This window comes from Cebidichthys violaceus, unplaced genomic scaffold (assembly GCF_023349555.1).
Source record: "Cebidichthys violaceus isolate CVI_PGR_0920_01 unplaced genomic scaffold, fCebVio1.0.p SCAF_11, whole genome shotgun sequence".
In the NCBI taxonomy this organism is placed as follows: domain Eukaryota; kingdom Metazoa; phylum Chordata; class Actinopteri; order Perciformes; family Stichaeidae; genus Cebidichthys; species Cebidichthys violaceus.
The window spans coordinates 3,284,812-3,312,312 of NW_027176274.1; the positions used below are offsets into that span (position 1 = coordinate 3,284,812).

Sequence of the window (27,501 nt, forward strand, 5' to 3'; positions counted from 1 at the left end):
GTTTATTTCAGACACAGAAGTTGAGCTCAGTGAATGCTCTCTTTTCCTCTTTGTTGTTCAGTCATTGCCATCGCACCACACATGCACACACACTCATTGAGAACTTTTGTACAGAGAATGAAAGCAATGATGTGGAGTCAAGAAGTGTGATATAGATGCAGGGAGAATGTCTGTGTGTGTGTGCATGTGTGTTAAGACGTGCACATGTGAGTGTATATGGGTGTGTGCATCAGTAGGACAGCTTTCAGAGCGGCACCTCTTGGCCAGCTGATTCGCTCCCATCTGAGATCCTGAGTGAGGATTATAAAACCAATCAGCAGACGGTGATTGCTGCAGCCAGCCTGTGATTGGATCACAACCCAGCCTCCGCCATCAGCGCCGCAAAGAGAAAGAGCGAGAGAAGAGAAGAACGAGACGCGGGGAGGAAAGAGAGAGGGTAGAGAAGAGATAAATAAAGAGGGAGGCAAATGGGGGAGTGGAAGAGGGGGAAAAAAAAAAGAAGACGAGATCGAGGGTGAACGTCAGATCAGGATCTTCTGTGTTTCCCATCAGCCATTGCTTTCCAAGTCATATTTACTACTACCAGCACACACAACAGATTTACTCTGTGGGTTGCCTCTGTTGGTTATCTACAGTATTATACGGACCACTTTCAATCTCTTTGCTTCCCTCCTCAGCTAAGAAAAAGGCTCAAAAAGCTTCTGCTCTGCATCCTATATTAATAGTGCAGCATGTCCTCCCCACAGTCTTCAAGGAAAGTGCAAAGGGCAGAAGCTACCTTGAAAACTACATTATTAATTTGATATGTAATAGACCTCTTTCATCGACCGTAACAGTAACTCTTCAGCCATGTTATCGTGGGATTTCGTGCTCCTTTACACAAGAGAGCACTAACAACATTGTTAAATTAATTGACTCAAGCTACCTTGTGATAAAGGTAACCGGGGGAAAAGCACAACAACAAAAATGAAAGTTGTTTGGCATTTATATCACTCTAACATTCCTGTTTTTACTTATTTATTTCTCATTTATCACATTAAAAGCGCTGCAATGCCAAACCACCACCGCAACGCTTCCAGCTACCTTATTGCTCAGTACAGATTTGGACATTTCCTGGAATGTTAGTGTTCCGTTTTAGCTTTTCTATCTTTGCTCACTTGTTGCTGGTTTTAGCAAACGCCAAGTCTCCAACACTTCATCTAGATGAGTTCAGACTATGCTATCGGTGTGGTGTGACATTGAGGGGCTTTGTTCACGGGTCGTTCTGGACGTGGTTTGATCAATACGTGAGCTTGAAGGCTAATTGTACACTGATAATCAGTAGTAATAACAATAAAGATAATTATCGTGATTTGTATTCAATATTCCATGCATTTAAATGACAACTTTCTGAGAAAAGAAAAAGAATAATCAGTTGTCTCTGAAATAAATGAAGGTGACTTTTACATAGAAAAGTAATAAATGTCTTTATTAAATAAACTACATCATATAAGAAGTGACCAGACAATTAGCTAAACATGTTATTCCTACAAGAGTATAAATAGCTTGGGGATGTTTATAATGAAATGCACCGTTCGTAGTGGGATGAGGCTGTGTGCCCGTGTAGACGTAATGAATGTGTGTGTGTGTGTGTGTGTGTGTGTGTGTGTGTGTGTGTGTGTGTGTGTGTGTGTGTGTGTGTGTGTGTGTGTGTGTGTGTGTGTGTGTGTGTGTGTCTGCGATGTGATGTTAGCAGGTGTTTGCTCACTGTGTTTGTTGGCAGGTTTTGTTTCGCTGGCTTCCCATGGGGCTTAGTGTGACCTGGGGCATCTGTTGCCCCCCTGCCCATTTTCTGCCCTTCAGCGCCCTCTTTTATCTTTGCCCATGACCTGCTGCTACCACGCAACGCACACACACACACACACACACACACACACACACGCTCACACTCATATACAACCATACATACATAACCTCAGACTAGTTTCATGTGTAGAGAAAAACAACAGATGCCCGAGTCACACAATTACAATGCAAGACGTGATTGTTAGAAATACTGAACGTCTGAACTTTGACATATCTATAATTTTCTTTTGAGTGGAACATGTGGATTGACATGGTAACATCTAGTGTGTTATGCGTTAGATAGAGTTTGGTTTGGGTACACTTTGTGTGGAGGACAATGAGAAAGACAGAGGTGATGAGGGCTAGAAGAGATGAAAATGAGGTGAGAGGGGGCATATTAGCACAGCTGGGCCCAGTAGGGAGATCCATGCCTATGTTGGCCCTGTATCTGCTTATTTGTACTCAGACAAATACTCGCCTGCTTAATATGGGTAACATCAGGTAGGGCGGGCTAGGGACAAAGTCATAGAGTCAACACAAACTTTAGGAACACACATAAAGGATTAACAGGAATACGCTTTTATTCATGTGCTGAAGGTGCAGGAGGCTTGTTTTAACATGTCCACGATGAACGTGCCATCTTCAGATGAAGAAAAGATAATTGTTTATTATTAACAGTTGATATGAGATGATAAAGTCTTGACAGAGTCTTTGGCGCTTGGACTCTACAGGGAGATTTGTAATCGAGGGGCGTCTGCCCTGAGCCGGCAGCAAGATAACCTCCCCCCCGTGGAGTCCAGACACTGGTGGTGGTGGTGGTGACTGATGAGGCTGATAGAATAATGAGTTGATGAATCGGTGAAGACAGGGAGGTGGTGGGGAGGTGGAGGGGAGCGTAACAGCAGCATGAACGCACTAAAGGTAGAGAGACGATCGTGTTTGAAAGAGACCGCAGCGGGATGCTAGGCTAACGATGTCATTGTGTCGCTGTGCTATTGGATACCAGGAGACCAGCTGATCAGAACAGCTGATGTCATGACTGATCAATGACAGCGAGGAAAATTATGAGTGATCATGCGTGAGGAGTAGTAAATGGAAGATGTATGAGAATTAACTACAAGCCTAAGCATACAAGAGTATAGTCTTCCCGACTGGATTTACGCTAGACCTTCATTAGCTAGTTAGCATTTGTACGTCCAAACTGTACCAAACTCCATGGCAATGCTGTCAATTGTTGTTGAGACGATTCAGTCTGAACCATAGATGCACCGATGATGCATTTTTGCAGAACAAAAAGCCTTAGTGCTGCTCGGTTCAGAAATAGTAGTGTTGTTGCAACTGTGTTTTTAAAAGCCATTGGAGCCCCTACTGGAGTAGCATGAGTAAATCACATGTCACAATCCCCATCGCAACAAATCTGCTTAATTTGGACATTCAGCATCTGGAGGACCACTGAATGCTGGATTTCAGAAAGACCTTCAAGCCTTTTTTTTTTTTTTTTTTTCGCTTTTAGGATTTGATAGCCGTCACTGAGCTGCCCACATGTACAGTGTTGTGTGTGTGTGTGTGTGTGTGTGTGTGTGTGTGTGTGTGGCCATTTACAGTATATCTTCAGCCCGCTCCTGAGAGCCCTCCAGACACACACACAGTAAGTCACCTACTCACCAGTCAGTGTTAAGAATAGCTATTCCCCAGCAAACGCTATTCAGCAGTGTTCAGAGCAGGTGGGGAGTTTGAGGAAAAGAGATTAGCTATTTCTACTCTACAAAATGATTTATGCCCAGACTTTTATCAGGAAGCCCCCCCCTCCCCCCTGCAAAGATCATTTCCCCTGACTTCACCTCACAACGGGAACTATTTTAAGCATTGACTCATTAATACAGAGTGATTGGATTCATTGTTCTGCAATCCTGATGGATGTTCTCTGAAGTTTTCCCTCTCTCAACTCCCGCCTCAATCCCCTCTTCAATCTTCGGGTTGAGTTTGCTCCCTTAGAATGCCGCCCCATTGTCTTCTGAAAGTTAGATAAATCAGTTGCCAATGCCTTTTGTCGCTTCAGTTCATTTAAATGAATTTGCATTAGCCTCACTCCATAAAACCATTCGTAATGACAGCAGTTCTAACTTCAATCTCTGTAGACCTTTACACATTCTAGCAACCATTAAAGACACACTCAGCTTAAGCTCTGACAGTTTATACTCCATTTCCACAGTGAATTCAAATTTATTCAGAGTGAGACGTCAAATACAATCGAAACAATTGACGAGCCTCCTTTCGTCAAGCTTACGCTGCCTCTTTTTGTGAAACGCATCGTGTACGCTACGCATCAGTCACCGTTTGCTCGTACGTTCTTCTCATGTCGGACATTTTTTAACTGTGAATCTTGAAGTACTGTAAGTGTGATGTCATCCTTCATTTGCCACCTCGAGCAGTAGTTGCCATCACCAACAAAAGAAAAAGATTAACAGCTACTACAAACATCCCTGCAAAATGGCATTTTCGTTGTTCCACAGAAAACACGAAACTGTGACCTTTTACACATTTCTAGAAGTTGCGAGTGATTGGCCCAAAAGGCAACTTCATTATTCTGCAACATCTTTACTGTCACCTTGTGCATTATGAGCGCTTTTAAAGTACATGCTGTATTCTGCATTCAAGCCATCCTTCGTGACCCATTCACACAGCATTTGTCCGGGCTATTTTAACTCCAGGATGGTTGACTTTGACAGCAGGGTTGTGTACGGAAGGCTCTGCTTGAAAATGAGCTCTGTATGAAAGAGCGTATTGCCACTCCGCCTGCTGTGTGTTCTGCTGCAGTAGGTCTGCTCTGGGTGCTATAGGAGGGTCGACTGCTATTTATACTGTACCTCCACTGCAGTGGCACTCCACTCTTCACCCAATGCATTCCAATCCAGAGAGCAGAGGAGGTTTGGAAGCGACTGAAAAAAGAAGCAACTTTTTTTGTTCGGTTCTGATGCATCGCTAACTATACTTTGTATTTGCTTTTGTTCCACAATTTTGGTTCCTATGTTGGAACCTGCTGAAACAGCATATGCATTATGTAAAAGAACATTTGTGTTCTGAAGCCCATAATCCTAATTAATGAAATGTTTAGGTAGAATCAACTCAAGTCAAAGGCTTGGCAAATGTTTTGGTTTTTGCTGTGACCTTTTTCTCTTCAAAGAATTCTTCCACTGATGGTCCAAAATGTTTCCATTCATTACTTCACGGATGGTTAGGTGTCTACCAATACATCATATTGCAAATTGAATTCATGTAGAATAAAAATACAAGCACAAATGCATATTTTATCACACTACGGGTCTAGGTTTTAATTCTAAAAGAACATTATGCGCATCGACATCTGTGTCTGCCCGTATCTGTGTCACTTTCCAATACTGAATGCTTGGTTTCCACCATAATGAAGCTTTTAAGTAGCAGCATGAGAAGTGGACAGGGTGTTAAGGACAGCGACCGGCAGGGAAATCAGCTGTCAGCGCCCAGATAGTTCCGTTCTTCTCATTAATTACTTTTGGGGAAAGAGAGGTGGGGACCAAATGAGTATTGATTGTGGTGGGCCAGTAGAGGGCCGATTTCACTGGCCCTTTCCCACACGTCATTGCTTCTCCACGTCCCCATTAAATGGGAACAAGAGGGATCAGTGGCGAGTTGGGACCCTATTAAAGACGGGACCTCAGAGTGTCAGACACGCTAGCTAGCACACAGACCTCCTCCACGAGACAGCAGACAACATTCCTTTTTGCTTTGTGTTGTGAGTGCTCTGATCGGGATTTTAGCACCTTTGTATCTCTCTGTACATCTAACTGTCTCTTTTAATCCGTTTTCCACCGCTTTAGTGCAGATTGTCTTAAGAAAATAGGTGTAAATGTTACAAGCTGTTTGCAGTAGAGGCCTCTATTTTGTCTCTCTAGGTTTCTTGTTTTTCTTTTTTCTTTTTTTGTTTCGTTCCCTACTCCTATTGTCTCCTCTCTCCTACCACGACCCTCAGCCACAGAAACAGGGTGCAAATAGCTCTTAACTTGCAGAAAGGTCTCTTTCCTTTTTAGCTTCTTTTTTTTTTTTTTCACTCCGCCTCGCCAATCCCTGCTTTTGTTGCGTGACTGATGATTTTAATTACCTGTTAACTCCCCGTACTCAGCAGATACACATGATAAATGGTCCGGATGACTGTTGTAGCCACCATCTGGATGGGGCAAAGGAGTCTTATAGGAGCTTTTCTCCACTGTCATACTAGAGACAGCCACCACAGCGGGGGGGGGAGGGGGAGGGGGGGATTGCAGGTGTAAACTGTCCCAGTTTAGATCCAGTTGACAGCTATTTAGTGTCATAGGGGTCACATCCATTTTTCCTAAGACTGCAGGCAGCAACAATATGCGTCTGGAAAAAGCAGCCCACATCACCACAGTAGGTGAGAGAGATTGCTGTAGACGATTGGCCAGCAAATTGCAGCACTTTATATGGAGATTGTAGAGAAGGAGATGGATGAAGGAATGCGTAGCTACTATAGGTACACAGTGGAATGCATTCAGAAGCAGGCGTTATATGCCACGCGCAGGTGTTATGCAATGACCAGTATCATCTTTAAAGACTGCATCCGAAGCTCTCGAAAGTTCTCGTAGCAAACTTGCGTCCAAAAGCGCAAGCAAGGCAGAAATCCCTTGTTGGAATTGATAGAAACTCTCCTTGGGAAATGGCTCACTAATTCACAAAGGCTGTGTCCAAAGGCGGATATTTTATTTCACTGTTTTGGGGGGAGGGGACAGTAAACGTAAAAGAAATCTCAAAAGTAATTCCTGAAGGGGACACTAAAGGTGCTGCCAAAGACTACCACACACACACACACACACACACACACACACACACAAGTGACACTGTTGCACTGAATCCAAGGAACAGAAGTATCCTCCAGTCAGAGAGACGGATAGAAAGAGTTCATGTTATTTTAACAGTGACCAATAAAGTGACAGCTGACTCATAAGAACCGGTCCAATGCAGGTTGAATGTGCAGTTTTAGGTCGACGGATATATAAGTCCGGTGTATGAAATGTCTGTAGCGTCACCCTGCTGCATTTCTATAAACTAGGATTATCTGGTCACGGATGACATTCCTCGCCCACGTATGAGTTGGGCGGGGAGGGGACAATCTTTTCAAACTTTCCAGGAGGGTTTTTTAACGACTGACAGTCTGTTTTTGTATGGATTAAACAGACGAAATACCACATATTAAATGTGAGTGTTAGAGGTGCTGGCAGGCCGATTTTGAACTTTGGACGGAGCAAGGCTAGCTGTTTCCTATATGCTAAGCTAAGCTAATTACCTCCTGTCTTTAGGTCCAAATATGAAGGGAAACTTTTCCCGATTTTCAACCAGCTTTGTATCGTTGCAATGTCGGTGGATTGTGGGTAAAGTGGAGGCTCCGTGTGGGGGTTTTTCATTTGCCTATAGTACTTTGTACATTGTAGTAATATAAAGCTGGTTGAAAATATGCAAAGTTTACCTACGCACATACATAGATAGGTATCTCAGAAAGCTGACAATGTCAAAATATTCCTTAAACACGTATCTTGACAGCCCAACAAACAGGCACATGAAGGGAGATCTGATTTCCAGCTGGATACCACAGAGGTCAGTGCTGATGAGGCAACAATTCCAATTACACCGCGCTTCATCGAGTTGAGCAGATCAGTCACTTATTTATACTCTATAATTAGACTTCGGCCCTACAGTTTATTTGACAGTCCGGTCTCTGTGGTGCGTGTGTGTTTATGCATGGAGTTCATGGCAGATGACTCACAGTGCAATGGGAAGGACCTCCAGCATTAATGAAGGGTAACGATGATAGTCCCCAAAGGCAGGCCCCCCGTGTCATTTCAGTTTGTAAAAGCAGCACACTCACAACTACGGTTAAACACACACACACACACACACACACACACATTGCTCCAGCTGATTACTTGAGGTCTCAGTGGTAACATTGGAGACAACTTCAATTCATTCATTCATTCCCTTAGTTCCCTTGGAGCAGCCATGAAGTGCTTCTGAAGCGCGCCACGTACTTGTCAATGAAAGGCGGCGCCCGGAATCGATTTGAATTGTTTTGAATTTAATTACTTTGAAATCAAATCAAATTCAGGTGAATTGAATATTTGCACAGCAAATGTGTGAGCATGCATGAGTTTGTTCCAGTAAATATCCTTCACTCTATTCACCCATGAAAATGCATGCTAAAAGAGCAATTTGGGGGGCTGCCGCAAGACAAACACAACCAGACAACCCAGAGAAGAGACAGACATATCAATATGACTGTTGTAAACAAGAGCACCTATATTGTGTATGTGTGTTTCTCTCTCTCTCTCTCTCGCTCTCTCTCTCTATCAGCAGTGAATCAGTGGAGTGTTAGGACATCGTTTAAGCTCTCGCACAGCATCAATACTGGCTCTATTGATTTTTTTTCAAACAGTTAATGGAAGCCTTTAGGGCAGGAAAGCTAATTAAAATCATATGCAGGTCAAGCTCATTTAAAGACTCCCCATTAGTTTATGTTTAGCTTAACCACGCTTGACTGGAAAATCCATCCATCGGGCATCGTAATTGACTGGTGTTTCTAATGGCTTTCCAATGCTCCTGAGTTCCTCTGGCAGATTTCATGCCGCGGCTTTAATAACCCACACACAGAATCATTAAAGACGGTTGCCGTGCGTCCTGTATCCTCAAAGTATCTCGCCGATGCCTGGAGACAGTGATGTGTGTTTCATACGCCAGCCTTTGGAAATATGCGGACCACAATGCTCACAGACTCAGACGTTGTAGTTTCACATTGCTTCATCTCTTGTCTTGTGGAAGTGGAATTATTGTGACACGATGTCTGTAATTGGTTGGATGAAAATGTCATGTAGAGGAGTGTTTTTACAGTAACTTCAGGTTCATGCCTCCTCCTCCTCCTCCTCCTCCTCAACTCTATTCTATGCATGTCTGTTACATCACATCTAGACAATACTGACCAACTCATGCAGTTTACAAAGAGCAATACTAGTACTATATTTAAGGTTGCTAGGAGGAACTTTTAACTGTTCATGAAACGGTCTCAATTTATTTTGCGATGACTCAGTCGGTTTGTGAAAATGGCTTAATTAATGAAGTAACTGTGGCTTAGAGGTGATTGTATTTTCGAGTGCTGTGTCATTATGAGTTCTCTCTTGACAGACAGGCACAGCTGCCACATTTCTGCTGGCTATTATTTTCCACCAGCCCGACAGTGGTCCTGCTTCTCCAACAAACGCTTTTCACGTCTCTCCACTATTTGTGTGTGCTCACACGTCTTGTGTGCATTAGCTTCCTGCGAACCCTTTTTCTCTTCATAGCTCGTGTGGGTATGCTTTGTGCAGCGCCTTGAGGTAAGAGGCTGATTTGAATCTGTGAGTCAGAGGGAGATTGTATTTAGGTAGCTGTTTATTGCTCCCTACCAGGGGCCAATATGCTAACAGCAGATGCCAACCACCTTGCTGTGTCTTTTGTTTGATGCATCCACTGCATGACTCTAGGCTCAAACCACACCGCCGTGCCACCGCTGCCGTACCCAGCTGGCAGCGCAGGAATCCCTCACGACGCCGCAGCTTCGTCGGAGTGCTTCGTTAGACAGAGTTAGATCAGATAAAGAAATCCCCCTGAGATGAACGGAGCGGAGGATACGAGCGCGCTCTGAGTGGAATGGGCATATGAGGGGTTATATGTAATAATAACAACACCTAATAAGATGTCAGAAGCTTATTGTGTTGCTTATGTTCTACTCCGGCTGCTCCGTACTACATAAATACTCATAAAAACGTACACTTGTACTCGCATAAAGTACACCGCAACACACACACACACACACACACACACCCTTTCAGTTTGCTGATTATGCTATTATTATTATTATTAGTCGTTTTCACTCACGCATGATGTTATGTTGTTCTATTTTTGCCAACATTTCAGACAACCTACCAAATGTTAAATGGCTATTAAGTCAGTGGTTATTATTGAGAAGCCAAGCATTGAAATGCGTTTGACGTCAGCGCTGGATGCTGCACAGCCCTGTAAACCCAAACCCTCGAGTCCCATTTGATCCGTCACGTCTACGTTTTGATCCACTTCAAACTGTTGACTGAGTTGAGTTGTTGGTTGATTGATGAACTGCATTATTTCGTCATTCGTTGTCACAGCCATCATGAGCTTGTTTGAATAATGCTTGTGAAGTATTTCCGTAAAATGAGAGATAGCCGCCTTTTGAAATACACACTTAGTTTTTAGTTGCTTACACACAAGGTGTCCACATTTTGGAATGCAATACTGTACAATCACAATGCCACTCAAGATTATTGAAATGCTATTCGTATCATATTGGAGCCACATGTCCTCATATAGCTCAACTTGTATCCACAGAATTTGAGCATTTCTGCTCTTCTTCTGCAAGTTGTGTCCTACCAAGCAAGTTCAAACACGTCCAATTATTGAGTTCCTGCTTTCCAATATACCAATAGTACATGTTTACTTTCTATCAGATTAGTATCAAGGTCTCTGGCTAACAAGCTCAAACCCCTACAGCCCACAGCTGTTCATGTCATCTCGCCGTAACCCCAAGATTCACCTCCACAAACCCCAAACTCTAGACCCCCCATCTCTGATCCCCCCATGTACCCAGCCTCGGACAAAATGAGGACTGTATTCCTCAGGCATACTACTGTAGAGTACCTTTTTTTTTTAAATAGCGTATGTGGCATAATTTGACTTTGCATACACCTGAGAAAAGCAGGCCTACGTTTTACATCCAGCTCTGTAACATTAGATGATGTACAATAATGGCTCTCAGGGCACTTACATCTGCTGACCTCTCTTGGGAGCTCAGTGCAATTATTCACACAGCAGAAATTCATAGAGCAAAGCTAATGCAATTCAATCCAAGAAAAGAAGATGTAGCCTCCTCAACTTATTTTCAATTAAAACAAGATGCTCTTATGGGAGAAGGAAATAGCTGTGTAGATGTTTTTTATTTTCCCTGTGACTTGAAAGGACTCCAGCCTATTTTTGAAATACAATAATTGAGTGTCAGCATGGATGTGTGATAATTATTGCTGACGAGGTGGACAGGTGTTAATGTACTGTGTGTATGCACTTGCACACACCTTTGTCAACCACCAGATTCCGTGTTGTGCTGCACAGCCTCATTGTGTACTGGCTGCATCACAGAAAAACACCTCACTCTGTATTCAGTGCACATTCTTATCAAACTGACAGCTTGCTGAGGTCAACTGGTTCTCCTTAGATCAACAAGACTAAGAGTCTGCAGCCACGCCAGCAGCTCTGTGAGGCTAGAGCATCAGCAGTGAACATACTCACAATCTTAATAGTGATAGCGCTTCTGATATTTAGCTGATAATGATAAACGGTAGCATCGTTTTACTGTAGCTCCCTCCTAATTTGCACAAACTACACTGACAGACAGCAAAGTAATTCGTTTTACAGGTATTTGGTCCTAAACCAAAGTTTTCGACAAGAAAGGAACAACTCGCTTCATTAACTCACGTTGTTAACGCGATGCATTAAAACTTCATTTTAATATAATCCATTATCCAAGGACCGTGACAGCGACTTGCAACATAACACAACACAGAGCACAAATCGTCTACAGACCTCAAGTCAAAGTGAATGAACATCATTTGTACCTTCGATTGTTTAAATATTTCTCGTTTTGTATGTTTAGAATTAGATCAACCGGGGCGCCTTGGTAACCACACAACGGCAACGGCACCTTGAAACTGCACACCTAACACATCACATTGTATCAAGCTGTATGGAGGTCTTAAGTCTTTCCCATATAGAAATAACCAGCATGCCCAAACATATTTGGTTTGTGGTATTCTTGCAGTTATTATTTCTTCCTTAGTCTTTGTGGGAAAGCAATTAGAAAGGCTGAATGATTGGAGAGGAGTCGTGTTTTCAAATCAGCTTCAATTAAACTCTCCTTTGCAGCTCAGTGCTGGGGCTTTTTTTTCTTTTTTTTTGCACATGAGGACAAGTGTGTAAAAATCCATAACCATATTAACTTTATGCTTCAAGATACTCACCAAAGACGACCGGACTCATTGAATTCATACGACCATAGTAAAGACGATTGTAGCTAACGCCGTGTATTTTGTGTTCACGTCAGGTCCGTCTCTGGTTGGGACTCTGAAGAAGGACTGGGCTTCTCCAAACAGCATTGCTCTCTCCTGGCAGCAACCCGAACAAACATCGCTGCTCATCCTCGACTACGAGATCAAATATTACGAGAAGGTGCGCTGACTCCTGCTTATGTCCGGAGACTTATTTGGAACAATTCATTCAGACAGATTTTCTAAACGGGGGGGGGGGGGGGGGAATAAAGATCATGCAAGTGTGTAAAATGTGTTACAGGTCCTCCATTCATTCATTGGTTTGGTTATTTATAATAAAATCAACAGATATTGCATGGCGCTTCCTGTCTTAACATTCTGGCACAGCAGTGTTGCCCATTGATTAAAGTGTCACATAAAACACAGTTGATCTGGGATTCCATCCCGCTAAAAGGGCTTATCCATGATGTTGTCCAAATAAAGGGAAGTGGTGCGTGAAAAGGAAAGCTCTTCAACACAGCATCAGCAGATACTGCTCATGCACTCAAATAAGCTCAATAAGAGCTCACATTTCTATATACAGATATATATATTCAGTTGTAGCTGTATGGTTTCAATACCGATCATCGATTCAAATTTGGCTTCTTTAATTGAATTGTTTTTTTCCTGATTGCCCATGCATGTGTGACCAGAAAAGTCTTTTGCAATTTGTATGCAAGATGTAAGCGCAATACTGCCTCACAGCAATATCTTGGATAGTTATGAATAAGAGTACAGAAGGTATTTTTACTGCAATTCAAGGTTCTCAAATCACAAGTACAGTCTATAATTCCCATTTTATGATTATAAAGCACTCCAAATATGCTTCCAGGGACAAATAATAACCCTTTTTAAGCTGAATAGACATGTATACTCTCTCTGCATGATTATGTACACAGCAATATTTTAAAAGACAATGATATCTAGGCAGTACAGCTATAGTAGCTTGTTGTTGTCGGGACGGGTAAACAACAGGTAAACGTGAGTGGGAGAGGCGTGACTTGGACTCTTGCAGGTGTCCGTCGTTTGTTTGACACCCGGGCCGAAGAGACATACAGAATATGTACAAGAACTAACCAAAAGTTCCACTCTGATTTGTGCTAGTCAAACAGACTTTGGCTCGTGAAAAATTGCTTTGAAATATTTGCAACATCTTCCACTCTCTCCTGCAGGAACATGAGCAGTTGAGCTACTCGTCGACGCGCACTAAGGCTCCCAGCGTGATCATCTCAGGTTTAAAGCCAGCCACCTGGTACGTCTTCTGCGTACGCACCCGCACGCCAGCCGGATACAGCTCCTACACCCCTAAATATGAATACAAAACAACGGGAGACTGTGAGTACCTGAGAGCATCTACAGCATGCGTTACTGGGCAGGGATACGCCTGTCTTTGTGTGAATGTGTGCACTTCTTTTGCTGCACTTCACCCCTGCAGACCAGTATTAAACTAGGACTAGTCTGGGGTTAGATCATGGTTAGCATTAAGCTTGTGTGACGTTCTTCATTGCAGTGAACTTTTCATGATGAAGCATGTGATGGCAGAAAACAAATAAATCTTACTCTTAGTGTCTCTTAGTTGAGATGGTGCTTGTGAAAAGAATCATCCATCCATTATTAGTCTACAAAAACCCACATATGCATCGGCTCTATTAAGACCAGTTAAGGCCTCATTCGCTTGTGCATAAGAATAACAACGTAGGCTGAGATTCTGCAGCAGGGATGCTGCCGGCATCAGTTCAGGGTCAGATGAAGTGCATGTCCTGTAGCCTGAAGCAGCGCTCAGGGCAGCCTTCACCATGAGCACAGCAGCAAATAACAAGCCTGGATATGAGCCCAGCAACAAGAGCAGCCATAGCAGGACTTTAACTTTTTACTTTTTTCCAGCAACAGATTTACTTTGCCTACAGTGAATAGAACTCCCACATTACCCTATTAAGTCTTTTTTTTTTTTTAATTTGTGTAAGTATCAGTCACATACTTCAGTCCTTTAGATGCAAGCATAATAATTTCAGGTATTTAAAACAATGCTACATTTGAGTAGTTATTGAAGACCGCAAAGATTTGTATATCTTTGTTAACAACTGATTTCATTGTGTAATGATGCTAAATATAATTGTGTTCATTATTATGAAACAGTGATTGCATTGCAGTCAGAACTTTTGGCCTCCCTACTGTATGAATGTCATACAGGTCGCATTCACAAACCCTAAACCCGTTGAAGGTCAGAATATCAGTTGCAATGGCGATTGAAGAATTGAATTCAATCAACAAGGGAGTCCGACAACGCAGCCTTGATGGTCGCGTGTATTTTGAATCAATGTTTTTTTGGTGTGCGTCTGAGCAGTAGCTTTATTGCAAGTCCGCTCATAAAATACAAAGGTCCAGCTGCCCTTTTATGTCGGTTCAGGTATTGTCGAGGGCTGATTTGGCTCAGTGGCCCTCTCCCTTCCAAAGCTGCAGAGCTTTGCTTTATCTGTGGATCAGACGGCGCTTGGCCAAGCCTTTGTATCGGCCCGGCCTTTTATCTGAAAGAGAAAGCACATTCGGCCCCTGTCGCTCTGTCTCCTCCCTGTCAGTCCGTCTGTCCACATGTCAGTCACCGTCTCACGCGCTCCTTTTTCCGTCCGTCCGTGTGTTCGTCTGTCTCTTCCGCCTCTCTCTCTCTCTCTTTCTCTCTCTCTTTCATGTTGTTTGTCTTCACTTCTCTTCTGTCATCTGTTTTCCTCATCCCTCACCTTCCATTCTTCATCCTGTCCTCTACCACCATTCTCTCTCTCTCTATCTCACACACACACACACACACACACACACACACACACACACACACACACACACACACACACACACATCATTACAGCAGCATCAGTCCAACACATCTGCTTAGTTAGTGGTGTGAAGAGTGTGTGAAGTTGACGTCTGGGTGCTCATGTGTTCTAGCCACCGCCAATTTTACTCTTCCTCCCTCTGAGTGTTCTGTAATTACTTTTTATCCAGCCACACACACACACACACACACACACACACACACACATTTTTTGACACCCTGCCTGCGCGCACACACTTGCTCTTGACTGAACAGCCACACACCCACATACTGTACAAACCAACATGAACTTCACTCCTTTGGCTAGCTACGACGCACCCTGATCTCCAATTCATATTCATTAAGCGTGAAATATTATAGAAATAAGTTTGGTAATAGCAATCATCTTTCAATTATCTTGGATTCGTTAGCCTTGTGACAAGACACAAGAAAAGGGAAAATCATGAATATCAAATGGGACCAATTTAACCAAATGATCATGGACTAAATCACAATTTCATGAATGAATAATATTAATTAAACAGCAGCAGGCATATGAATCATTCCAGTATGATAGCTGACGGAGGGTTTTTGCATCACAAAGAGCTGATCAAACATCTCTCGGTAATATTTGCCTATCAAGAGAGCGTGCATGGTCTATGTATGGTGCATTGATGAAGAGGAATATTGAAGATGATGTTAAATGAAAATTTGCTCTTTCTTCTCACTTTATTCTGCCTCCCGTCTAATTTCCTTCTTTTCTCTCCTCGCTCGCTTTTATCATCCGAACCTTCTCTTTGCATTCAACTTCTCCCGCTTCTCCTCTTCCCGCTCCACATCCTTCATCTGTTCTCCCTTTCCCCGCCATCCTCTGATCCTCCTTCTTCTTCTTCTTCTTTGCCTTCTTTGGCACGTCGTCTCTGCCCAACCCCGCATCTTTTCCCATCCTCCATTCTCCTCCAGCATCAGACCTCGCCTCTGACCAAGGCCAGGTGTTGGTCATCGTCACAGCGGCGGTCGGTGGCTTCACTCTCCTCGTCATCCTCACCCTCTTCCTCCTGATCACTGGAAGGTAAGAGCACTTCATCACTAGCTTGATGTACTGCCTTGCCTGCATATTGACTTTCAAAATCAACCAGTCACCGTTGTCTGCCCCTGATATATTGCTACAAATAGTATACATTTGTTTTCGATATCCATTTTAGCCTTGTCAGTGAGCCAGCATACACACATTCTCTTATTAGTAATATGAATTGCACATGTGGTGTTTCTGCAAAGTCATGTCAAAATGTCTGCCTTGAAAAAGGCCTATTTATTTGGTTTGTGCACCAACTTGTTTCCTTCTTCCACAGTACTGTAAACACCGTCGTATTCCTCGCCTTACAGTGTAATTGTTCAGTGTTTCAGGGAATTGGCAAAACCTACAAAGGACTTGATTACATTTTGCTTCAGCAATTGCCTTTGGACTTTAAATACCCCTAAATTGAATGATGATGAAAAACATCTTGAGGAAGGCTGGTTTGATATGTGCTATTAGTGTATCAGTGAGAGCTGTGTGTGAACCTACACACATGTATGAAGGTGATTCATGAGATTTCTGCGTAGGGACTCACAGCCTAGATTATTACATGATGTAATGATTAAACGGTTATTATACACCATTACATTACGTATGGCCCATCTAGCACAAAACAAGACACACGTGTATGAACATGGATCTATAATGGAGGAGGTGAAAACACACACACACACACACACACACACACACACACACATGGGCAGAAATATTCAGAGAACAAATGAAAGACAAAGCAAGACTCTCTTTGTGTGAGTGAATGTGTGAGAAAAAAAAAAAGGACTTCATTTCATAAGTGTGAGGCTGAGAAGGGTTGGAGGCTAAATAATGTACCACCTCACATTATACATATGTTCTTTGTATTTTTGTTGTATTTTTCTGTAAAATGTTTAAATGTAGGGAGCTATATTTACAATACAAGAGCTCAATCTGCATCAATTAATTCAAATATTCAACTACTACAGATATGCTAAACACATCAAATCTGATTGGATAAACCTGCAATAACTTGTTTTGCCACTTTGGGCAGTGGTTTTGAAGATGTGAGCACAACACTATAGCCTCTTTAAAGGTATGATGGCGCTAATATGTTGTCACTGGTACCGATCCAATCAGTAACGGATGAACCTTTCTGTCAACACTGCTGTCGCTTCAAATGTTTTCTCTTACGGTGCCATCTCTGGTAAAAACACAACGTTCAAGAAAATATGCTCACGATCTGCATCTGTGGAGACATTGAGAGACACATTTGGAAATTTAAAGTCAAGTTTTCCAGTTGTCTTAAGGACACTTTAAAAGAGAGGATTGGGGGAAAAAAAATCAGGAGCGAATGATACTTATGGTTGATTGCACATTTTGCTAAATTTAGGGTTCACATGATTTGCTATGATTGGATTTGCATTTTTTAAAAAAGCACAGTCTCTGAGAGCATGTGCAAAGAATAAGAGTAATATAAAGGACCTGAAATGAATGTTTGTTCTACCGAAATCTAAATGTCAGAAAAAGTGTTTATAGATGATAGATGTTCCATTGTGATATGGATTCTTCTATTTGCTAGAAACTCAGAGAACACATCCTACAAGCACTTCCATGAAAATCCAATGTTGTATGTTGCTTTCACTTATTCTGGCTAATTAGACATCTGCTCAGGTTGAAGCGCTGTACAGCTATACTGGGGAAATGATGTGAGGTCACCAGCTTCGTGAGTCACTGACAATGATAAAGGCGTAAGTTACCCCGGCCTAGCCAGTTCAACAAATCAAAAAGTAAAAGAAAAATAAGAGAAAACTCCATGAACAACATCAATGGCAAAAACAACATCATTTTTCTCTGCCTCAGGAAACGCAGCTCTGCAAATCTCTTTCACATTTGAATTAATGTTCTCAGCCATTTTGTCTGTTATGCCATGCCGCCTCAGGTCCAATCCGCTGCTGTATCAGTCAGTTTCATTGACTTTTTTTGTTTGATCTCAAGAACTTTCCTCTAAGCCAGTACACCTACTTTTAGTCGTTGCATCTTCTTGTTTTAGATCAGATAGTTCAAGAATCATATTTGCCACTTTTCGGAGGATTTGCAAGAAAAGTAATAAGTCATATTTGTGTTTCTCTTTCTTCTTAAACTATCAGTTTCCACATCGATTACTATCGTCGGTTCTTCGACGATAGTTCTTTTTTTTTATCTTCCCTTCCTAAGTTAGTGCTAGCTTCAGAAGTTCAGCGCCAAGACGTATCACCAGAGAAGGATTGTTTCCCAAAAAAAACCAGTTGGTAGCAAAGTAGGTTGACATTAAAGTTCAGGTATTTGCAACTACAATAAACTTTAACATAATACGATACCGTACGACAGCCAGCGCCATCTTTGCTCCTATGTGATGATGTTCTATCGCCGAAAAAATGTAGGACTGTGAGATTATCCACCTAAAGTTATTGAAAATAGCATTCGCTGTTATTTCCTGGAGGCCTGGTCACACTAAAGATTTTAAAGTTTTTCTTGCGTGGGCAGATAAATCCTCAAAATGTTTCACTTGTTCAACTGGCGACACACAAATTTGCACAATTGACCAACAGCAAACCGTCTTTGACAGTTCTGGCCTTGGAGCAAACTGTTCCATCTTGTCGCACCACACACTTTTGTGTGAACAAGAACGATTCCTTCCCAAGTGCTGACTGCATAAGAAATACATTTTGTGAACACTGCAAAACTTTTCCTACATTTGTCCCTCGGTCACTCTGGAGCCAGGATCCGGCTCCCGATAGAGGAACTGCAGCGGTAAACGCTTGCATATTCGTTTAAGCGTTGAACTGTGCTGGTTGCCAGAGAATTTCCACGGGTGAGCAGTGAACTTCACAGATATGAGATCAATGTTTTCCTCAGACAAGGTGCTCTACCTCACAGGGAAGTCCTTTTAGCGTCGGCATGATGTGAATGCCAAAAGATTTTTAAGGTCATCGCCTTAGAAAAAGCTGAAAGCAGTAGAGATGTGATAGGGATTTACAATGTTCTTCTTATTTGTATGATGTGATCCCAGCCTGTGTGTGTAGGAGTGTCTTTTTTTACTGGTGTATGTATGAAAAGCTCACACACACACACACACACACACACACACACACACACACACACACACACACCAGGTGCAATAGCTAAAACAAGCCCTTTAGACTTTTTGCATTCCAGCACCTGAAGGGCCTTTTTTTACTTCAATCTAGCTAAAAGCTGTCGCCGCAGCAGGTGGAGTGTTTTTCTGACTATATCACAATCCGTCATATCTGTGATCCTTCTGCCCTGAGTAGGAGGGACTTTCACTCTCTTTCAATTTAAAAAAAAAAAAAAAAAAAAAAATCCAAATACATCTGAGCTGCCAGAGAAAGCTTTCAGTCACACAGCTCTCATCGATGCATGGTCCTACAACAACACAAGTGAGGAAATAAGAGGACCCGCTGTACGAGGAGTTTTCACACCTGGGTGCCCTAAAAGCGTCCTTGATTTCCATCTATGTTTGCATCTGCTCTTGTTAAATTTCTCCCAGAGCAAAGCTGTCACGACTGCACACCTAGCTGAAGAGTTTTACTGCATGTGTGCTCTTTATCCTTGAGCTGCCTGTCAGTCTATGCTACTGGTTTTCTTCATATTATCTTTCATCCTTCCTTTCTGTGCCCTCTGTAGCAGCGGAGCGTTGTGCTCCGCGGTGAGGTGACTGTGAGGGATGTCGGGGCCAGAGAGGAGTGGTTTGAATTACACTGATGCTTTGATTAGGGCTCTTGGCAAGGTTGTTTTACTGAGGTGCATGTGCATGCGCGGGTGTGTAGAGTGCTTGTGAATATGTAATGCAACAATGCTCGGCAGCCCAGAGAGCGGTGACAGAAGCCAAGGTCTTTGTGTGTGATAACTGTCATTGTGTGTGTCTGTGTCTGGATGTGCGGCCTCTTTTTCGACATGAAAGCCAGTGAGACAGAGGGAGAGGCGGATAAAGGGGATCAGAGGATAGGACTGGAAAAGACTGATAAAGGCACATGCCACCATTTCTTTAATGAACAGCTTGACCCCATCACCAGAGGTCAACAGTAGCTTTCCAAATCCCCTTCTTGTCCTCCCAGCCGGCGTTGGCCGCCATGCTATCTGCTCTGTCTATCAGTGTCCGGGATCCCACAGACTTCACTTAGCCGAAGCCCAATCTGGCAACCCGCGGCTCGTAGCCCCCTGACACCTGCTCTAATGTGGCAACCCGGATTATGTTAAGTCTTCAAAGAGGAGGAGGCTCACATATGATCACATCAACCCACACACGTTCATGCAAGCAAGCGCTTACACGCACTTTCTCCACTTGTACACCGTGGCCACTTTGACTCCCGCTTAATTCAATCTCACCGTGCATTATCGAATCATTTTGCCACTTTATTAGGCAGCGCCTTTCTCTCTACCGTTGTTTTTGTCGATCAGAACAGTGACCGAGGCAGCAGCCCTCGCATCATATTACAAACAGAGGAGATGCATCCTTTAGGAAAATCGGAAATCGGCACTATTCATTTGGATACAAAAGAGTCACAAAGAGAAAATGTATATTTTTTTAAAGTTGGTGGAGACCAAAACAGAGCTGAAAGGAGAGTGAATGTGAACACAAACGTGACATGCTAGCAGGTTCCACATAACTTCATAAGTTGATGATAGTGTCAATGGTATGTTTATAGCAATTAGGGCAACAGATCACAGGGGGGGGGGGGGGGGGGGACACATACATTAGTGTGTAGGAAAACTGAAGTTCAGGCACATTGTACACATAGTCTGACACTTTGAAGATGACAATAAATATCTAAATCTCAAACATAGCATCAGTCTGTAGAGAATCTGTCACTAGAATGAAAGTAGTTATGAGGATCATCGCTGGACAACGTGTCATGTGACTTCCTTATGGTTCAGACCTCAAATCACGACATTAGAACGAGACACATGACATCAAACTTCTCCTTGGTTTCAGGTTTCCCTCGTTATTATTTTCGCTCGTTATTATTTATGTATTCAACACTTTGCAGTTGGCGTTCCCTTTTTGAATATTTTGCGTTAATGTGTTGTGAGCTGTGAGTCAAACTCCTGTCTGCGCGCTGTACTTTGCCATGAGCGCTCTTCTTTATGTCTTCTTCTCTTCTTATTTCAACATCCAAGCATCTATTTGGATAAATAAATTCCTCTCTGGTCTTTTGCAGATGCTGTCATCTAATCTCACAGCTTTTCAGTCTTTACTTGGCAGCAGCTTTTTATCAGTCGTTGACTGTCTCTCGTTGTCTCAGTGCCCAGATAAACACACGCGCACACACATACACACACACACACACACACACACACACACACACACACACACACACACACACAGGAGGATGACAGAGTTTTTGAATCAGCAGATGTATTAAAATTCTCTCTGTGAAAGAGTTTCCGTTCCTTTAAGTTCCGTTTATTTTATTTTCTCAACAATTTCTGAATCTGTGTGTTTATGTGTATATTTCTGCACGCCACTTCCATTTGCATTACATTAACTTAATCTGTAGACCATCTCTTCCAAGGCCAGACGCTCACCGTCTGCCAACAACTTTCTTCAAACGATGAGCTCCAATAATGAAACAACCTTCCAATATTGTTTTATTCTGTGTCATTCTAGGTCACGTACTCTGTAGCTTTGTGTCGCTGCTGTTTGATCCTGTTGAGTTTTTACCTGAAAGGTTTCAGAAGCTTTCACGAACTGATTATATGAATCTGTTCCAATGAAGATTTAATGGATTGTAGATTAATTAGCCTCTGAGATTTTAGGCTACCTCTGTCTTTTCTCTCTGGTTTACGTCTGAATGGTTTGATCTCTCTCTTCCTCTTCCTCACACGTTTTGTTGTGCTATTCCTTGTTACACCTCATAGCAACCTCCCATATGAACTCTGTATTTGTTGTCACATTCAGCAGTTCCAGTACATCTGAAGGTGTCACTACAACAATACGAATTATGTCTCTCTGTCGTGCAAACGTGTTAAAGAGCTGCTAAATCACACATAAAGGTAGTGACATCATACCACATTTCACTTTTCACCACAGTTTCAACGCCTATATCCATAGAATATGTGACAGACGTGATTTACAAAGTGCAATAAGAAACAGCAGTGAACTCAGATATAATCCGGATTATTTTAAAATCACTCCTTGTAATCCTGTATCTTCTATCGCAACATTTTTTTCATTGGGCTAGCAATAATAAAATGTCTTCAGGATTCTTGTGAAATCGTTCCACCTGGGAGCATTTTGACCAACTCAAATCAATTTGTTTTTAAAAGAAACAAGGAAGGAGCGCTCAACATACTGTAATACCTGCATTATATACCGGCCGTCAGCCGCCCTTCTCTCTAAATATCAGCATTTACCATTGAAAAATCTATATCGGTCGAGCACAAACTTCATGACCTGTATTATTGCCATGTTAGGCCGTTTGCACAAGATGCTGAAATTTGGGCCAGCAAGTGTGTTAAGTTGTTGTCTTAATAACTCAAGAGTTGACGTGAGTCTCTTTCTGCAGAACATTGTGCGTTAAAGAATAAAAAGAAAGACTACTGCTCATTTACTGTTACTCAAGTGATCTAGAGTATAGTAACAAGGTTTCTTTTTCTAAATTCACTTCAACTCAGAATCTCACGTGTCTGGCCTCTGCTAGCGTTGCGACTAAATGGTTATTATGGCCGAACGAACAAAGAAAAGAGCAACAGTCGATGAAACTTCAAGAACAAGTGCAAATCCTCAAATCTACCTCCACTGTGTGGATCTCTGGGGAGTGAGATCCAAAACCCACTTGCCATTACCGCTTATCACCACAGGGACCGCCAAAGAGAACGAAAGCGATTTTGGAGATTGTGACTTTAACTCTGTCCATCAATGTGTTTTCCAGGTGTCAGTGGTACTTTAAGGCCAAGATGTCTTCAGAGGAGAAAAGGAGGACCGATTATCAGAATGGACATGGTAAATCAATTTACATCTCTCTCACAGTGACAGTTTTTTTAATTTTTCACAAATTTCACATAGCAAAAATAGCGTCGATAATTGATTTTCATGTTTATGGTAATGATGGTAGGAGGAAGTTTGCAAGGTCTACATGTTATATTTAACTGTCAAGTTTGTTTGGCATATTGCATGATGTCAGTGTTGAAAATGACTTTTGCCAGTGAGAAAGAGTTTTATTGTTGCCTCTTTGCAAATGAACAGAGAAGAACGTGCAGCAGGCTAGCCACGTGCTCTTCTCTATGCATTCAACATGCAAATTGTAGCGCTGTATGGATCATTTCCCATGTGATTCTTTGCCTACGCATATTTGAATTCTGCACTGGAACGTCTGCCGCCAACACAAACCTTGTACAGAATGCACAAATATTGACTTGCTGTTGTTTCAAAACTACCAAGAAAAAGAGTAGGAAATGTGACATTAATACAATAGTCAACGGAGCAAAATGATTTCAACCACCATGCTCCTTCATCTATCTGTCTCATCTCCTTCCTCTCAAGCACTCAACATTTGATCTTCTACACGAGCATTCTTCTTCTTCTTCTTCTTCTTCTTCTTCTTCTTTTTGAATAATCTGGTTACTTAGCTGCATCCCTGAGCTGTCTGCTTCTGCTCCCCTTGTAGCTTTCCGTCTCTTTTGCCTCTCCTTTTGTCTTTTAATACCCAACTCTTCATTTCCGACATGAAAAAACAAAATTGTAATGAGAGCTGTAAAGTGAAAAAAAAAAGAAAGAAAGATGTTTGAAGACAAAGAGCGAGACATGGGAAGATTGCTCGAGGAGAAACGGAGAGGAGAGAGAAACAAGAATAGGAAGGGCAACCAGGTTGAAAGGTAGAGGACGACAGGAGAGGACAAAGACAAATGAGGCCGTTCTAACAGGACTCTTAGATTGAGGCTAGAAAGGCAGAAGAAATATATATATATGATTTGTTTTGTGATGGTGGCTACCAAAGCTGCCACATAGTGCTCCGATAACCAAGACTAAAACACACAGCGTATACGTGAGTGTGTCTGTGTCTTGTCTCAGCCCTCAGTGTGGTGATGAGCAGAAACTTTGAGAGGAAAACATGGATGTTTGGGGTTTTGCCGGGGGGGGGGGGGGGGGGGGGTTTGTGACACTTTATCGATCCCGAAGGAGAAACACAGCTTTTGTCTCGCCAGCCCCTCCCCCTCCTCCCTTCCACTGAGGTCGGGGTCAGGAGGCAGAACAGCAGCAGCCTGTTAAAGAGTCTACTGACTTGCTCAAGGACACTTCAACAGGGTGGACGCTTGCTTAAAGCAGGGGCTGAAACCTCGCCCCGGTTAAAAAAAAAACTGGCTCAGCGTGCTACCCTGCTGATTCTCAGCAAAAGACAGCTGTGTGTGTGTGTGTGTGTGTGTGTGTGTGTGTGTGTGTGTGTGTGTGTGTGTGTGTGTGTGTGTGTTGTTTTGGTAGACATGTGCATGTGGTATTTATATATACAGTATGTAATGTCCTGTAATGTGCTGTTGCTGACTAGTTTTAGTCGATAGGATGCTACGGTGTTCCAACAACTTATTCATGTTGGTAGCAGTTGTGTCCTGTGCATAATAATATATATATATATATATATATATATATATATATAGTAGTAGTAGTAGTAGATATATATATATATATTTTTTAAATCTTTCCACATGTCTCCTGGTTACTGCAGGAGTACCTGCATGCCCGTGTTGACTGTTGAGTGTACTTGTAGCCACAGCAGCAGCTGTTGTAGTAGAAATAGTAATAATGGCGGTAAACGCAGTAGCAGTACTGCTGCTGTTATTGGCTGTAGAAAAAAAATTTCATACATTCTTTAATTTGAATTCAAATCAATGTGAGTTTTAAAAAGTAGTCATCTAAGTTTTAGCAAATGTTACCTTCCAGCCTGGTCGTGGTATTAAGAACACACACACACACACACTCTAACTCATTGTATCTTTCTCTATGTCCCCACAGTCCCTTTCCCGGGAATAAAGACCTACGTGGACCCTGATACATATGAAGACCCGACGCAGGCTGTCCACGAGTTCACCAAGGAGATCGACCCCTCCAGGATCCGCATCGAGAGGGTGATCGGAGCAGGTATACACACACACACACACACACACACACACACACACAGTTATACACTAGTGTCTTTACCGTTCGCCATGTGGATGATAGAGGATCGTTTCATGTTGGTTAGAATAACAATAGCTTTAAATATGCCAAAGGAGAGGATCTATTTTCATTCCACACATATAATTATCATGAACCCCTTCTACTCCTTTGTACACACTGAAGAGGATGCCTTCTTTTCCATTTCCCAGTGTCTCAGTGTAATTTTCTCTGCGCCGACTGTAGGAATATTACAGCTTAACGGGTTTAAAGAACAAAAGAAAATATAACGATAGACTCAAGGCTTTTTTTAGAAGGTGAAAGAGAGAATTTCATGAAGTTAAAGTAATCAGAGAAGAGGCAATCATGCTGGAGTTTAGATGGGAACTGCAACAGTGCCCTCAGGTGGCAGACCGTGCTGCCTTTGATATGTGACGGTGATAAAATGTGTGTGTGTGTGTGTGTGTGTGTGTGTGTGTGTGTGTGTGTGTGTGTGTGTGTGTGTGTGTGTGCGCGTGTGCTTCAGGTGAGTTTGGCGAGGTGTGCAGCGGCCGCCTGAGAACGCCGGGGAAGAAGGAGATCGCCGTGGCAATAAAGACACTGAAGGGCGGATATGTAGAGCGTCAGAGGCGGGACTTCCTGCGCGAGGCGTCAATCATGGGCCAGTTTGACCACCCCAACATCATCAGGCTAGAGGGCGTGGTCACCAAAAGTAAGATGTCATTTTTACTGAGTTCAGATACATTTGGCACTAATGCGCAGTAACTGCTAATGTCCTGAAAGCAAATCTGACCTCTCGTATGGGTCAGACTCTGTTGTTTAATTTTCATGTAGATTTCCAGTACCTCACGGAGACAAAGTCAGGAACAATTAATTTAAATATTTGCACTTTCCATAAAAATAACTCCCTCCGGTTGTGTTGTCTGCGGGCGACCCAGATGCTGCTCTCGCAATAAGCGCTTCGCTTTAAAAGCCAAATAAAAATGTAACAAGAGCATTTGAAATTGCCGTCTCTTTATCCATCACAGTGTTCACCACAGTCTGATGGACAAATTCATGGCTTTGGTTGTCCGAATGGTAAATTGCAGTAAAACATTTTTTTAAGGGGGGTTTTTTTTGGGTATATAATAACAAGTCAACAATGTGATTTTCTTGGTATTTACAAGATAAGTGAGCCGTTGTTTATTCGCACAGCTTTGTTTCCTGTTTTACGCCTCGTGTGGAGCACGCATTATCTTCTACATGTACTCGTAGCGCTTGTGCGTGTGTGCGTTTGTATTGTGTGTTTACATGCATGTTCACGTTAGTTCTAACCCCCCCGATTTGTGTGCAGGAATAGGCTTTACCTACAAAAAGTGTGTGTTGTTAACGAGCTCTTTTTTTACGGGGCTCACCCTGCGCAACATATGGTTGTTTTTACAGGGGTTGTATAAACTGAGACATTGCTGTGAATATAAATGTCCCCCCCCCCCCCTGAATGTAGATAGAGGACACATCTCAGCTCTCCCCCTACTGACAAGGATTCAGCCGATAAGGGTCTTGAAAGGCCGATGCTGCCATTACAGCATCAGAGCTGCTGATTACTGATGTTTTGCATGGATAGATTTAACTGTAGTTTTTATAGTTGATCATCACCGAAGCTGTGAAGTGGAAAAAAAAAAAAAACTCCCACACAACACTGAGACGATTTCTCTGGTTAGACATCTGATGATAAAAGAATAAAAACCATTTTGAGGCACTGTGGACTGAAAAGGATTTTTCATCACATCGGAGGTCAGAGGTCAACAGCACCGACAGGCTGCACAGAATAGACTTTCGAAGGTTTTTTTTATTTCTGAACAGCAGTAGATATCAAATCACAGTCAAATGTTGTATCTGGCCTTACTGCTCTTCGTATTATTATTTCATTTTTTTATGCATTTTTATAACAACATCACAAACTCTTAATTTCTCTCTTACGTTTTCCCCTGAGAGGGTTTAAAGTAAAATAAAGTCCACTCTCAGTTTCACCCATGTACAACACTTCTTAAGTAGTATGACTTTTAACTTTGACATACAAATGAATAAAGCCCTGGACCTTCAGTTGTGATCATTATGTCAAGCTTCCTCTGAGTTTGTTCCAATTACACTTAAATGTGACTTGAGATTTAATATAACAGCGCGCACAAGACAATACACCAAATCATGCAATCAAAAGCCATTTGTGCTCGGCAGTGGGGGTCTCATATACATAGAGACACGTTATTTGTATCCCTTTTTCTGTCTGCCTGCCTCTCTCTTTGTCTCTCACTCACTTTCTCCATCTTTCACTCCCTACATCTGTTGTCGTTCTTCAGAGACTAATTATGGAGTGTATTGTGCTGTGACTGACTGCCATACCTGCTCCGAAATAACAGGTGACACATTTGACTCTGGCAAACAGGTGCGTTTGTTTTTGTTCAGGCGCCGCGCTGCATAAGTCTATATTGTTTCCGGGCCTTGC

At 42.4% G+C, this 27,501-nt stretch overlaps 1 protein-coding gene across 1 annotated transcript in view; it reads left to right on the top strand.

The window, feature by feature from the left end:
• Positions 1–27,501, top strand: part of LOC137892440 (ephrin type-A receptor 6-like) — a 137,688-nt gene that overhangs the window by 98,309 nt on the left and 11,878 nt on the right. Inside the window, exons 6-11 of the mRNA XM_068737559.1 lie at positions 12,032–12,156; positions 13,187–13,349; positions 15,781–15,889; positions 22,804–22,874; positions 24,879–25,004; positions 25,546–25,731. Coding sequence (XP_068593660.1) covers positions 12,032–12,156; positions 13,187–13,349; positions 15,781–15,889; positions 22,804–22,874; positions 24,879–25,004; positions 25,546–25,731 — 780 coding nt within the window. The remainder of the gene's footprint in view (positions 1–12,031; positions 12,157–13,186; positions 13,350–15,780; positions 15,890–22,803; positions 22,875–24,878; positions 25,005–25,545; positions 25,732–27,501) is intronic.